A 14,254-nucleotide genomic window follows, 5' to 3' on the forward strand; every position below is an offset into this window, starting at 1 on the left:
CCAAGTTGTGGGTCTATAATGTAATATTTACAGTCACTGGTGAATTGATAGTATAAACCCCGTTGATTTCAACCAAAGGCTACTCAACTTTATTTCTCGATAGATTGAGTATGTCACGCGCAATTTGGAGCCGCGCGGATGAATTTATGGTGGTCCAAATCAGAAACTTTTGGTGTTTTCAGTACCGAACGTACGTTCGATGAACATGTAAGCTTACATGTATCAAAATAGGTTTGAACAAATATACATGTACGTGTGTAAATACAAATGTAGAAAAGTTACATTGTTTATGTTACTACCGTACCTCTTTGAGCAATGCTTCCGTGCGTATGATAAATAAACAATGTTGTACAATGTACAGTTTTGCACATTCCGATGACGTCGCAATGTTTACATGTTGTGTGTTGGTGAGTCTGTGTTGTTCGCTACAACATGTAGCCTAGATCTACATCCTATTTGTATTTTTTTAACATCTTTGGTTGTACGCGAATGGATAAGATATGTAAGGACATCATCAGTCTTTGAGTTGGATAAGTTTATAACCAAAACGACCTAGCAGGACAATGCATTTTTGTTCATCTCGGGGACAGACAAGTTTGGGTGTTTCGAAATATCAATGAAACGGAATCCTACAATTGTAGCTTTACAATACTTGTAATAGATATCTCTAATATTTATTGAAGTGTTTGAAACAACAATATAAATATAAGCTAACATTTTGAGAGCAGTAAACGTTTACAGTAGTGGGCCTACCTGTGTTTGTACATGTTCCTCGAAACGACGTCCGATACATTTGAATCTCCAAAATCCGGAAATAATGACATGGAACTATGTAAACATCTGTATTTTCAAGAAATTTCAAACGTGAACTGATTAAGTAGAACTCAAGTGATCACAAAATTGAAGAAACTCTCTGTTTGTCACACTTCCTTGACACAGGCGGTTTGAATCGGACGCCGCGTCACATCTACGTTAAATATCCTGCCACTGAAAATGTGTAAGCGTGGTGTAATCATACGAAGCATAAGATTAAAAACCAAAAATGAATACAACAGATTCATTTATGACATACCGGGAAAACCAACCAGATATGGAACTCATTTTATTGTTCATTTTAAATTTCCGCCATGCTCCAAATGCCTGTCCGAACCAAGACGATATAATTCAAAATTTAGTCTTATAAAGAGCAAAAACAGCATAAACTGTAAAGAACTGTTTCACTCTATCATCCTTAGAACCACCAGAAAGAGACCAAAATAAATGAATGGACGCTCCACTTTAACGTATACTCATCATTTCAAAATAATTGGCGTTTAATATTTAATATTTCTACCACAATAGGCGGTGTTATTCAACTCTCAGGTCATTGAAGAAACACTGCAGCTGTTGATTAACAATTTGTTGTGGTATAAACTCTGTACGCATTCTGATTGGCTGACATGGTGAACTTTGACCGAACTACTTCTTTCCCAGTGTCATGTCATCATTGTCAACGTCATCAATAATCAAATGACGTCATTCTATGTTGTGATGGCCGCTTGACTTCCAAAACTGCTGTTGGAAAGCGTATGCGCCGTGGTCATTGTGTCAAAATATGTGACGTTTTCATACATGTTAAATTGACCTTTAGTACTAATAATACATCTTGCCGGACAAGAATTTTACTGATGAGTTTCGTAGTTTTAATGTGTATGAAACGAATTTGATCTTGACGGTAATGGCTTGATGATTATCTGGCGGGAAATAGACGATGCTGTGTCGTGCGAATGCTTTTACATGTATACATGTAGTCCGACATTGAGTTTTATTAGCTCACCTGGTCCGAAGGACCGAGGTGAGCTTATGGGATACCGCAGCGTCCGGCGTGTGTCGTCCGGCGTTCGTCGTCCGGCGTCCAGCGTCCGTCAACAATCGACTTCTTCTCAATAACCGCTGGTCGGATTTCAACAAAATTTGACTGGTAGCATCCTTATGGGCTACTTACTGAAAATTATACAAATGATGGGGCTGACCCCACAGGGGCCTGAGGGGCGGGGCCAAAAGGGGTCAATTTGGCTATTTCCATATAAACGACTTCTTCTCTGAAACCAAGCATGGGATAGCACCCATAATGCAATGGTAGTATCGTTATAGGGTGGGGATTCAAAATTGTACAAATGATAGGTCTGACCCCCGGGGGGCCTAAGTGGCGGGATCAAAAGGGGTCAATTTGGCTATTTTCATATAAACAACTTCTGCTCTGAAACCAAGCATGGAATAGCACCGATAATGCAATGGTAGCATCCTTATAGGGTAGGGATTCAAAATTGTACAAATGATGGGGCTGACCCCCCGGGGGCCTGAGGGGCGGGATCGGGGCCAAAAGGAGTCAATTTGGCTTTTTTCCATATAAATGACTTCTTCTCTGAAACCAAGCATGGGATTACGATCATAATGCAATGGTAGCATCCTTATAGGGTTGGGATTCATAATTTTGCAAATGATGGTGCTGACCCCCTGGGGGCCTGAAGGGAGGGGTCAAAAGGGGTCAATTTAGTTATTTGCATATAAACGACTTCTTCTCTTATTTGCATATAAACGACTTCTTCTCTGCAACTAAGCATGGAAGAGCAATCATAATGCAATGGTAGATCCTTATAGGGTTGGGATTTGAAATTGTACAAATGATAGGGCTGACCCCCGGGGCCTGTGACGGCAATAGATGCGGGGTCAAAAAGGTCAATTAGGCTACTATTTTTTTTTGTATTTTTTATTTTTGAAGAGATTTTACATGGGTACAAAAAGCATTTACATATGATATTCAATATTCATTATTTAAATCGTAAAATTCATTTACAAACTTTGAACTTCTCTAATACTGTAAAGTTATTTACAAGGGTTGCTAGATATAATGCACTCTCAAGGTGTTCATTGAAAAAAACAAAATTTACTCTCTCTGTAGATATGTATCTATGCATTATATATATTAATTAGTTAGTATGTGTTTTCACATATATATAATACTCGACTGGATTATAAAAAAATATTTGCCGTGTAGACAAAGTGGTTTACAGTATCAGGTATTCCCTATACAATATGATAGTAATTTTCTTGATTTTTTATTGAACAATTAATGACAGAAATTTGCAAGTTGCACCCTTTTAGAAAAGCAAAAGAAGAGATTAATTAAAAAAGAAGAAAAGCAGAAAGAACTGAGAGAAGGAAGAAGTGGCAATGGACTGACAAGGCTCATTATTCTCAATGAGATTTATAAAATCATATGTAAAAAGATTAGATACCACACCAAGATCATGCAAAAAAGAAATTAAAGTATATTAAGAGAAAAAGTTTAAAAAGTGACATTTATTCTAAAAAAACTTTCCCATTTTCTCCACTCATTGACAAATTTCATAATATGTGTTTGCAATGTATGGTGGTTGCAATGTATTTTTCAGTCCTGTACATATCCTTCAAAAGATTTTTAAACGCATTCATTGATAAACCAATTTGGAGACATCTAGCACTATAAATATATTGCTTTAGTACTAAAATGACAACATTATCTGTATAATTTTTACAATTAGAGAGTCCAAAAATGAAAGATTCCTTATAAACGAAAATGGAATTAAAAAGCATCTCTAATATGGATTCAAAATTTGATAGGAATAACTGAACATGTTCACAGTCCCATAATGTATGAACTATAACTAGTCTCAATTTCAGTTTTACACTGATGACAGTAAGGAGTGTCTACAAGGCCTATTTTAAACAGATATGAATTTGTGGTTAAAATATACTGATTAATTCTAAACTGAAGCCACTGCAATTTTGTGCTTTTGGTACTGATAAAAGGAATAATGTATTTTTGTCTCCATTTTTGATTGTCAAAACCAAAAATATCATCCCATTTTTTTCTTCCTGTAGCAACAGTAGTATTCTGGCAAAGTGCCTTATAAAAATCACTTGCTCCTTTTTTATGCTTAACAAATATTTCTAATTTTTTTGGGATGAATGGGTAATTTAAAATCCTATTGGAAATTTCATCTGATGAGAAAGTTTTTTTAATGGCATTGATTACACCTTGATATGTAAGAAAATCTGTATGCATATTAAATTTCTGATTAAACTCATATAGACTGTAAAACACAACATTTTCAATATTTTTTATCATATCATTCAGGACTACAACACCCTTCTGAAACCATTCTTTATAAAAAAAAACTTTTATTGTTAATTTTTATTGATTTATTATGCCAAATAGGAACTTTAAGAACATCATCATTTTTCTTTTTAATATTTTCAGACTTTGGAGTAAGTTTACACCAACTTTTGAAAACATCTTTCCAAAACAGGTTTTTACAGTTTTGTTGACATTTTGAAATATAATCACTACCACAATGCGCTAATATGTTTTCATTACCAAACCTTTAAAGTACAAGCTCCATTTTCCCTCTGATGTATACAACCTACGTATCCATGTTAGTTTCAGAGAGTCAATAAAGGATTCTAAATGAATCATTTTAAGTCCACCCTCATGAAAATTTTTAATAGTTATATCTCTTTTTATCTTCTCAGATTAACCATTCCATAAAAAGTTATAGAGTTCTTTTAAAATAGGCTATCCGGATTTGGCAAAGCTATGAATAGGTGATTAAATTGAGATATCAAAAGAGACTTGATAATATGTATTTTGCCAACAGGTGTGAGATTTCTTCTCTTCCAGGTATTTATCAAAGATTTAAGTTTAACTAATTTTTTATCATAGTTTAGTCTGGGGATTCTATGTAAATCAACACTGAAGTCTATACCTAAAACTGTAAATTTTGTTATACCCCATTGCAAATTCCATTCTAGGAAATATATATCATCACTATATTTTTTACTACCAATCCACACAACTTGTGTTTTGCTTTTGTTTATTTTCAGACCAGATATTTTTGCAAAGTTATTAAGCTGGTTCACAGATTCCTTCAAAGATATTTTCCTATCGTCTAAAATAAGGGAAGTATCATCCGCATATTGAGAAAGAACTATTGGAATACTCTCTAAATTTATACCTTTGATATTCTTATTCTTTCTAATTCTAATCGCAAGTATTTTGACACATAAAATAAATATATAGGGAGCAATAGGGTCACCCTGATGACAGCCTCTTTTGACTTCAAAGAAGTTTGAAAGATTTCCACCTTGATTTATATAAGAAAGAGCATTAGAGTGCAAAACTTTTATCCATTTACAAATATCGGACCAAAATTAAAAAAAGAGAGAACCCTGTTAATAAATTTCCAACTAACAGAATCAAAAGCCTTTTCAAAATCTATAATTAAAAGCATACCAGGTATATTAATATCTTCTGCAAATTCCATAATGTCATAGATCAATCTAGTGTTTTCACCTATATACCTACCTGCAATAAAACCTGTCTGATCTCTACTTATCAATTTGTTTTGAAAAAATTTCAACCTACATGCAATTGAGCCAGATGCAATTTTATATACAATATTAAGCAATGAGATTGGTCTCCAGTTTTTCAAAAACTCTAGGTTTATCCCCCTTTGGTATACATGTTACAATTCCCTGCCTTTGAGTTATAGATAATTCCCCTTTATAAAACCATAATTAATTGACCTAACAATGAAGTGTCCTTATTTTCCCCAAAAACATTTAAAAAATTCTGCAGTGAAGCCATCGGAACCAGGACTTTTGTCATTCTTCATTTTCTTTAAAGTATTAGCAGCTTCCTCAATAGAAATAATTCCCTCTAACAACATAGATTCTGTCTGATTTAGTTTTGGAACATCATTATCATTATTTAAAAAATATCAAGATCAATATCTTCAATTTCATTACTGTTACTGCATATGAATTTTCATAAAATAATCTTACTTCATCTAAAATGTCTTCTTGTTTTGAAATGATTTCTCCATTATCTTTCTCTATAACTGGAATTATTTTTTGAAGTATAGTTCCGATTTTCTAGGCTTAAAAAATACTTGGTAGGTTTTTCACCTTCTTCAATCCATTTGGCTTTGGAACGTATGATATTACCCTTCAGTTTATGTTGCATTATTTTTTCTAACTCTTTCTTTTTTTCATCTAATTCTTCAAAATCATGATTGTCCTCTCTTGCCTCTAAATATCTAATAGACTCAATAAGAGTATCTTCTTCAATATTTTGTTGTTTTTTCTTGAAAGATGAAAAAGATATTGTTTTCCCTCTAATTTCAAGTAGGAGTGTTTCTAAAAAAAGTTGTTCATTGATTCGAAACTGAATATCATTATCAGAAATGTTCTCAAGAGAATCAATGTTATATGCTGGAATAGCATATTGTATTTTTACTTCTGAAATAAGCTTATTTATTGTGTCTCAGTATTCTCTATCATGCAAAAGCGAATTATTAAACTTCCATAAACCTTTACCCTTTTTAAAATCATTAAATCTAACTGATATATTTGGTGATGAATGATCTGTACGGTATCCGGTATCTATATAAGAACTAAGTATATTGCCTATCATGTTTCCTGATACTAAAAAAAAGTCAATACGTGCTTATTTTAAGGGGTTAGATCTTCTCCATGTGTATCTTCTAGTGTCTGGATGATGCTGTCGGTATATATCAATTAATCCTAGTTCTTCAATAATCTCAATAATTTTATCTCTAGCTTTTGGGTTGTTTGTCTGTTTATAACTTTGATCATAGTCAAGGTCTGGGTCTAAGACTAGATTATAGTCTCCACATATAATATGAAACTCACTATCAAAATTGAAAACAGCATCTAAAATTTTGTTATAATTTAATTAAAAATCAGGCGTGTCTGTATTTGGCCCATACACTGTAATTAAAGTTATTCTTTTCCCACTAATAGATAAGTCTAAAGCTATGAAATTCCCTTCAGTATCCCTCCTTTCCTTGACAACTTTAAATTCAAAATTATTTTTTTTATAATTGATTGCTATCCCCTCTCGAGTTTGACTTAAAAGAACTAAAGTGACATGTGTATCCCCATTCTGCCCTGACAAGATTTTCTATTTCTGGTGTGAAATGAGTGTCTTGAATACAATAGATGTTAAACTTCTTTTTTCTTAGGAATAAAAATACATCTTTTCTTCTGTTTTTATCGCCTAGCCCCTGGCAATTAGCTGATAAAATTCTTATATCTTCCATGATATCTATATTTATTATGTACATGTAATATCCATTTGAATAATTCGCCCTGTCAGACCAAAGTTCCATAGCCAAGAAAATAATAAGCAGAGATAGTAGTCAGGAGAGATGAGAGAGAAAAAAGAAAGAATATAGTGTTTAGCAGAAAACAGAACTTCAAAAGTAGGAGCAAAACAAAAAATAAAAAACACAGAGAGAGAAAAAAACATAACATGTTTCTAGACAAAAAGTAGAAAGATGTTTTGCAAAATTACCCAGGTACATGTAGCTATATATATATAACAGAGCCCGACGCCCCGCCAACAATGCATTGTAAAAATATACAAAAATTACCCTCTTAAAGTTTAATTAACATCTATATAACACAGGAGTATCAATTTAAACTTAACTGTTACGTTACACACTCACACTGCATTGTTGACAGAACGTCAAGCTCATGTATATACATCCTCGATACCCCAGGGCTTCCGATCACTTACGATCTCTACACCCCTGGACTATCTCATAGTGAAATTGAAGGCAGCTCAGCGGAAAAACAATTGACCAATCACAGGCTAGCAAAATCATTTCATTTGAAAGACAACAGTAGAGAGCGACGCCTAACATCAAGGGCACAGAGTATCAACCGCATGTGTACCGTTATAAACGGCTCTTACATCAAAAGACAAAGGGGTTTACCTGTTCAATTCTGTTGCCAATCCAGTTTTCACTATGAGATAGTGTCCCAGGGGTGTAGAGATCAGGAAGGTGATCGGGAACCCCTGGAATATCGAGGAAGATGCCGCAGGGCCTCGTTACTATGATGATAATATAGAAAGACCGTCTAAAATTTACATTACAATACATGTTGTAGTAACATAGACGTGACCTATCTTATATATAATCATCAATAGTAACGTAGGCCCATGTGGGATGATGTATCTAATGCACTCGTAGAAGATAGCGCCTAAAACGTGAACATACTTTTAATGTAATAATTGCATTCATTATATCCGAATGATAACTATAACCAGTGTTTAAACTTACATAATATCACCATATTCCACCTGTAGCTGCGTATAGCAATATAATAAAATCTTATTACAAAATGTATTGATATAAAGAAATGTGTGTGTGGGAATAGTGAAAAGTCGGACGGGTTGCCGCCAAAAGCAGCTAGTTTATAATCCGCATATAATTATCATAGCGTCTGCAATATTTACCATGATATTTATAAGTATTATGTGTTGTTTCAATCTTAATTGTAAAAAGTAACGTTCAAACATTTCCCGGATTACATTTATGTTTTCAATCAGAGTTACCATCCCTTTTTTGGAAATAAAGAAGCATCCTACCATGGATGTAAATAATACCATGTGCTAGTTATATTAGAGGATATCAGTCAATACAACATATAAATATGTAAAGTAAGCACTTTTGTATTAATATACAGATGATAATTAATATCCTTGGCACTGAAAAAAAGCCTGCAAAAAGTTCCATGTTTTGTTTTCATTCTATTTGACTGAGTTACCGTACATGTAAGGGGCCGCGGTGGCCGAGTGGTTAAGATGTCCCGACATATTACCACATGCCCTCCACCTCTGGGATGCGGGTTCGAATCCCATGTGGGGCAGTTGACAGGTACTGACCGCTGGCCGGTGGTTTTTCTCCGGGTACTCCGGCTTTCCTCCACCAACAAACCTGGCACGTCCTTACATGACCCTGGCTTGTTAATAGGACGTAAAACTAAACAAACCAAACCAAACATATGTATACATATATACATGCATATATTATAAATGTATAGTATGTCTAAGTTCAAAATTCACATATTTTACAACAATATCACCTCTTTTATAACAAGTTACTTTAATATTACAGTAATAATTGGGGATGAAAACCACACTATGTAGGTGATTTTTTTTAATTCTTAAAATACCTAAATGGGATATCATAATATTAATAATTAAATGCATGGCCCACTTTTCATGGTAAACAACACCATTTTTATGGATCAACAGCTCCACGAAACCGGTTGTTATTTAAATCTAAATAATAATGTTAATTGTTTTATAAAAACTATGTACATTATAATTGGGTTCATTGTTCATGCACACTGTCTTTAACTAATTTGTACATACTTCTGATTCACTTACAATTGTGTTCGTAATCGATAGTTTGTTACAAATTTATATGGTATAGTTAGTTGTCCGTATGGTGAGCAATAAACAAGCGCGGGCTATTTATCGGCAGCTGGATAGCAGCTTGTCCATTTCGTCATGATTTTTGACGTGTTTTATTTCATTGTCTTTAGTTTTAACTTTAATTTTCCCGTTCATTACCCACGCGCTTTGTATGTTGTCGCGACTCTGGTAAGCTCTCCCGAGGAGCTCCTGGTTCTTTCGCGTGATTTCTTCTGATATAACAATACCGGATTGTTTGAGTTTGTATCTGTTCTTTATAACCTCAAATTTAGCGCGACGTCGCACGAATTTACATATGATGGCCCTTTGTTTCCCTGGCTTAATGCCGCCTAGTCGATGGGCAGTGTCAATTTCGTCTGGGTCCATTTTCATTCCGAGTTTCATATTGCATAGCTGAATCACCTTGGAAACAGATTCCTCCACATTTTCGTTTGGATTCTTATCTTCGAGTCCCGTAATCCTTATACTATTGGCTCTGCCATGCTGCTCGAGGTCATTCAAGTTTTCACTGTTTTCCATAACCTCTTTGTTAATGGAGTATAGGTCACTAGGCTACTATTTTCATATAAATTACTTCCTCTCTGAAGCTATGTATTAGATAGCATATTTGTATGGTATCAATATATATATATATATATATATATAGCATCATTATATGGTTGTGATTCAAAATTAAACTTGGAGTCAATTTTGCTAATTTTTCTAATTGTCAGAGTCTTTGTGATAATTACTAAAAAAAAACAGGTGAGCGATACAGGCCCTCTGGGCCTCTTGTTTTCTGGAAGCAATTTTGAAGATTTGAACTCAATAAGACGTTAAATGAGTATTATTTGACCCTAAAGATGTTCCCAATTAGAAGAATTTGATATCGACAGATTCTTTACCAAACGATGACTTTTGAATATTAATTAGAGTCTTTTTGCTGATGAAAATATTACTACACCTTATTTGCATATTTCGGTAAATACACGTTACCGTATCCCTGCCGTATTTCTATCGTGCTAAAACCGAATATTATTGTGGTCACACTACTAGTAGTTGTTGAATATTGAATTTATTCCACACTTGTAAATTAGGGGGGACCCAAAGCTCTCGTGTCTTTTATAACTTTTAAAAAATAACTCACTCGTGTGGAATAAATTCAATATTCAACAACCACTCATTGTGTAACCTCTATATATGTCTAATTAACACAAAAATAATGTAAAATATTTATTTTTCTTTAGGTGCATGCACAATCATTACCTCATGCCATTTAGGACAAAGTGACAAAGACTTTTTCAGGACGCAATTACAGTTTTTAATATCTTTTTATTTTGAAGTAAAATTAGAAGCTCAAACTCAGAGCGAATTCATCAAAGTCCGCACAGTTGTTCATGTTAGCAGTTATTTTAAGTTTTAATTTAATTTTTTTATTGAGCCATACATGCTACGCAGGTGTTCACTTTTAAGCATTGGACGTCTTTCAGTTGGCATTCATAGCCAAAATGAATGCCAAATTCATATTGGCTATGAATGCTAACTGAAAGACGTTCAGTGCTTATATTTACATTTGATAACAATTTTATGATGAATTCCCAAGATATTTTGTGTCTATATTGAAGAAATAATTCAAAGACGGAACAGCCAGTTGAACAGCCATCTTCCGTTATTGGTGGCATGATGATTATGACGTCACAGTGATAATGATGTCATAATAAGCGGATGGCAGTTCATAGGCTGATGCATGCAAACTGCCTTCATTCATTTGAATGTTAGTAGATTCAAAGAAATGACAGACAAGAGACAGTAGATAATTATATCATTATTCATCGGTCTTTCCAAGTGAGTCTTAAAACTGAGATTTTTATTTCTTTGGCAGGTCTTGAATGCATTGCTCTGGCTATGTATATTGTACTGGCAGGACAGTGCTGTTTGGTGAGCTTTCTTCCAATGTCAGTACAGTACGGGTGTTTGATGAGTTTTGCCTCAAAGTCAGTATAGTGCGACTGTTTGGTGAGTTTTGCCCTAATGTCAGTACAGTACGTCTGTTTGGTGGGCGTTACCCAAATGTCAGTACAGTACGACTGTTTGGTGAGTTTTGCCCTACTGTCAGTACAGTAAGACTGTTTGGAGAGTTTTGCCCCGTTCATGTGTCAGAAGTGCGACTGTTTGGTGAGCTTAACCTCAATGTCAGCACAGTGCGACTGTTTGGTGAGCTTTACCCCAATGTCAGCACAGTGCGACTGTTTGGTGAGCTTTACCCCAATGTCAGTAAAGTGAGACTGTTTTGTGAGCTTTACCAAAGAGTCAGTCTAGAACGACTTTTTAGTAAGTTTTACTCCAATGTCAATATAGTGCGACTGTTTGGCAAGATTTGCCCTAATGTCAGTAAGGTGCGACTGTTTGGTGAGTTTTACCCTAATGTCAATAGAGTGAGACTGTTTGGTGAGCTTTACCATAAAGTCAGTGAAGTGCGACTGTTTGTTGCAACTAAATATGGTCGCTTATTTAATGTCGACGACCTGACGACACATTTGATTATTTTCATCGCCTTGCACCCAGGTATCTAGATCATCGTACAATCTTTGTTTGACTGGAACTCTATGAACCTCGGCACAAAGCTGACAAAATGCCCGGCTACCTGTTGGTTCATTATAGTAGTATCTCCTCCATTGGAAATAATTTTCAAAATCAGTTCTATTGTTTGCAAGCTCTATCTGCATTTTCGCTAGACTTGAAATGTTATTGAATTTAGATGTGTCTATGAATGAATTAGGAGGAACAAACAGTGAGTAATCCTCCACGCCCCTAACGACGGGTATGACGTCAGCTTGTGCACAATAAATCTTAAAACATTTTTCTGTGACGTAATCACGACATAAAGAGTTCTCAAAAGAGAGATAAAATTTATATTTATCACTTAACATTTTTTCACAGTCTTTGATTTTGTCTGAAGGACATTTCTTAGACCCAGTTCTGGAGTAAATATCCACATTGATGAAGTTCTGTAATGTGTCGGCGAATTGGTCTCGTCTGCTTGGTACGTTTCGATGAGACACAAACCAAGCAATTCCCCGCATTTTTTCTTCCCAGTTACTTTTAAGTTTGATTCTTTCCGTCCCCTTAACTTCCTTAAACAACATAGTAGCATACGTGTGTGTGATATCAGCATCTCTTCTGTAGGAAATTGTCCAGTTAAACTTACGTCTCCATTTCTGTATTCTTGGCTGAAGAAATGGTGGTTCCATGCCATAATGAATCCACGTTTGACCAGTTGGTTTAGGCGGAGGTTTTCTAGGGAGAGTGCTACTCCCATCAAATATTACAAACTGACTCGTGGAGTAATCCTTATAATCACTTCCAAACGTTATAGAACATTTGTGGGCACACTTACTGAAGGTATCAGGTCCTGTCCATTGGTTTGGGTTAAAGTAATGTATTCTGACATCACGGTCTATAACTTTGTAACTGATGGCGATAGACGAAATGTTTAATGTCTTTCTAGAAACATATGATGTTCCATTGAAAAGGTTTTCCTTCGGCTCGATTCGTAGACGTGACATTTCGTAAAAGGGCGTAAATCCATAACACGTACGTTCTTTACACAGCCGCGAGTATAATAACATCACAACCCCACAGTACATCAATGCCATCAGTGCTATGATCATACATTTCAAAGTTTTGGATGAAAACCTGTAAAAAAAGTAGATAGATTAGAGGAATGTGTGCAAGATCCATTTATCAAACAGAAGTATCATAGTGAAATTTCATATGTTCGTTGTTCTTGCATAATTGTTTATATATATATATATGTGTGTGTGTGTGTGTGTGTGTGTGTGTGTGTGTGTGTGTGTGTGTGTTTTGATGGTTAAATATTCAGATCTACTTTACGGTATAAATCTATATCAATGTGGAATTACCGCCAATTAATATGATGCCGAATTTTTCACATGTCACTCAAAGTGTTATTCTGTTAACACCTTACCATGCGATTTAGGCATTGCGGTAATATACTTGGGCAGTTGTTGTTTTTTTAATTTCGAAACGCATATTCTATTGCCAAGTCCTTTAATTGATGTGTAATTAATTTTACAATAGTCACTTTTTCATATAAACGACCAAAGGGACAGTACGTCAACCACGGTCATTAATTACGTATTTCAAAGTTGGATTTCCAAAACGTGAACTGTGAGAGTGAACATTATTAAAACTGTAGACTTATTGATGGATTGCCATCTGCAGACATATATAGAGTCTATATATTGGATCACCAAAGAGTTACATTAAACAGTAATGAATTCGATTAGAAGAAGACACAAAGAGAATATACAGCAGCTTCCCATAAAATATTGAATGAGCAGCGTTCTATGTGACTGTTGCTGTTTATTTCAATTTTAGCAGCCAACCAACCAACTAGACAAACATTCAGCATGATTGAAGAAACTACCTTCATTATATCAACTAAATCTTTGGATACAATTTATACTTACGGCGGTCGTTTCATGATACTATTCCTGGTGTGAAAATATTCCAGTTGTGGTATAAACATTGAAATTGGAAACCTGTTCAGGATCGTACATTGTATGTTGTTATTACGACCTTCACATCGGTCAATCGTGACCGTTGTCCGTACATGTATTGACCATTGGGCCATAGTTCAGTTCATTCAGTATATTCCTTCGATTATTATGCGGATTACCCAAGTAGAATTCTGGCAAGTATAAATACTCGTGTGTGTGTGTGTGTTTTGGTGATTAGGCTGAAACCATTGACCAATACCGACGTCGCGGTCAAGTGCCCATAACTTTCATTTAGTAGGAAACAACTGTTATTTTGTGTTTTTCACATTGGTGTATGAACGTAATTTATTTTTGACAAATATTTTAAATGACGTAAATAACCTTTTTAATTTCGGGAGGATGTTTATTGATCACCGGTTCG

General features: G+C 34.8%; 1 protein-coding gene across 1 annotated transcript; it reads right to left on the reverse strand.

The window, feature by feature from the left end:
* Positions 1–10,476: 10,476 nt before the first annotated feature.
* Positions 10,477–14,022, reverse strand: LOC138319933 (alpha-(1,3)-fucosyltransferase C-like). The gene is made up of 2 exons (XM_069263046.1): positions 13,804–14,022; positions 10,477–13,006 (listed from the first exon to the last, which is right to left on the reverse strand). The coding sequence occupies exons 1-2, from the start codon at positions 13,965–13,967 to the stop codon at positions 11,818–11,820; spliced, it is 1,353 nt and encodes a 450-aa protein (XP_069119147.1). The 5' UTR covers positions 13,968–14,022; the 3' UTR covers positions 10,477–11,817.
* Between the last annotated feature and the right edge of the window lie 232 nt (positions 14,023–14,254).

The sequence above is a fragment of the Argopecten irradians genome, chromosome 3 (assembly GCF_041381155.1).
Source record: "Argopecten irradians isolate NY chromosome 3, Ai_NY, whole genome shotgun sequence".
NCBI classification, from domain to species: domain Eukaryota; kingdom Metazoa; phylum Mollusca; class Bivalvia; order Pectinida; family Pectinidae; genus Argopecten; species Argopecten irradians.

Excerpts from the sequence above, each read along its gene's own strand:
- LOC138319933 (XM_069263046.1), bottom strand. The coding sequence starts at position 13,967 with ATGGCCCAATGGTCAATACATGTACGGACAACGGTCACGATTGACCGA. Across the intron at positions 13,007-13,803 it reads AGTATCATGAAACGACCGCC|GTTTTCATCCAAAACTTTGA; the intron begins GTAAGTATAAAT and ends CTTTTTTTACAG.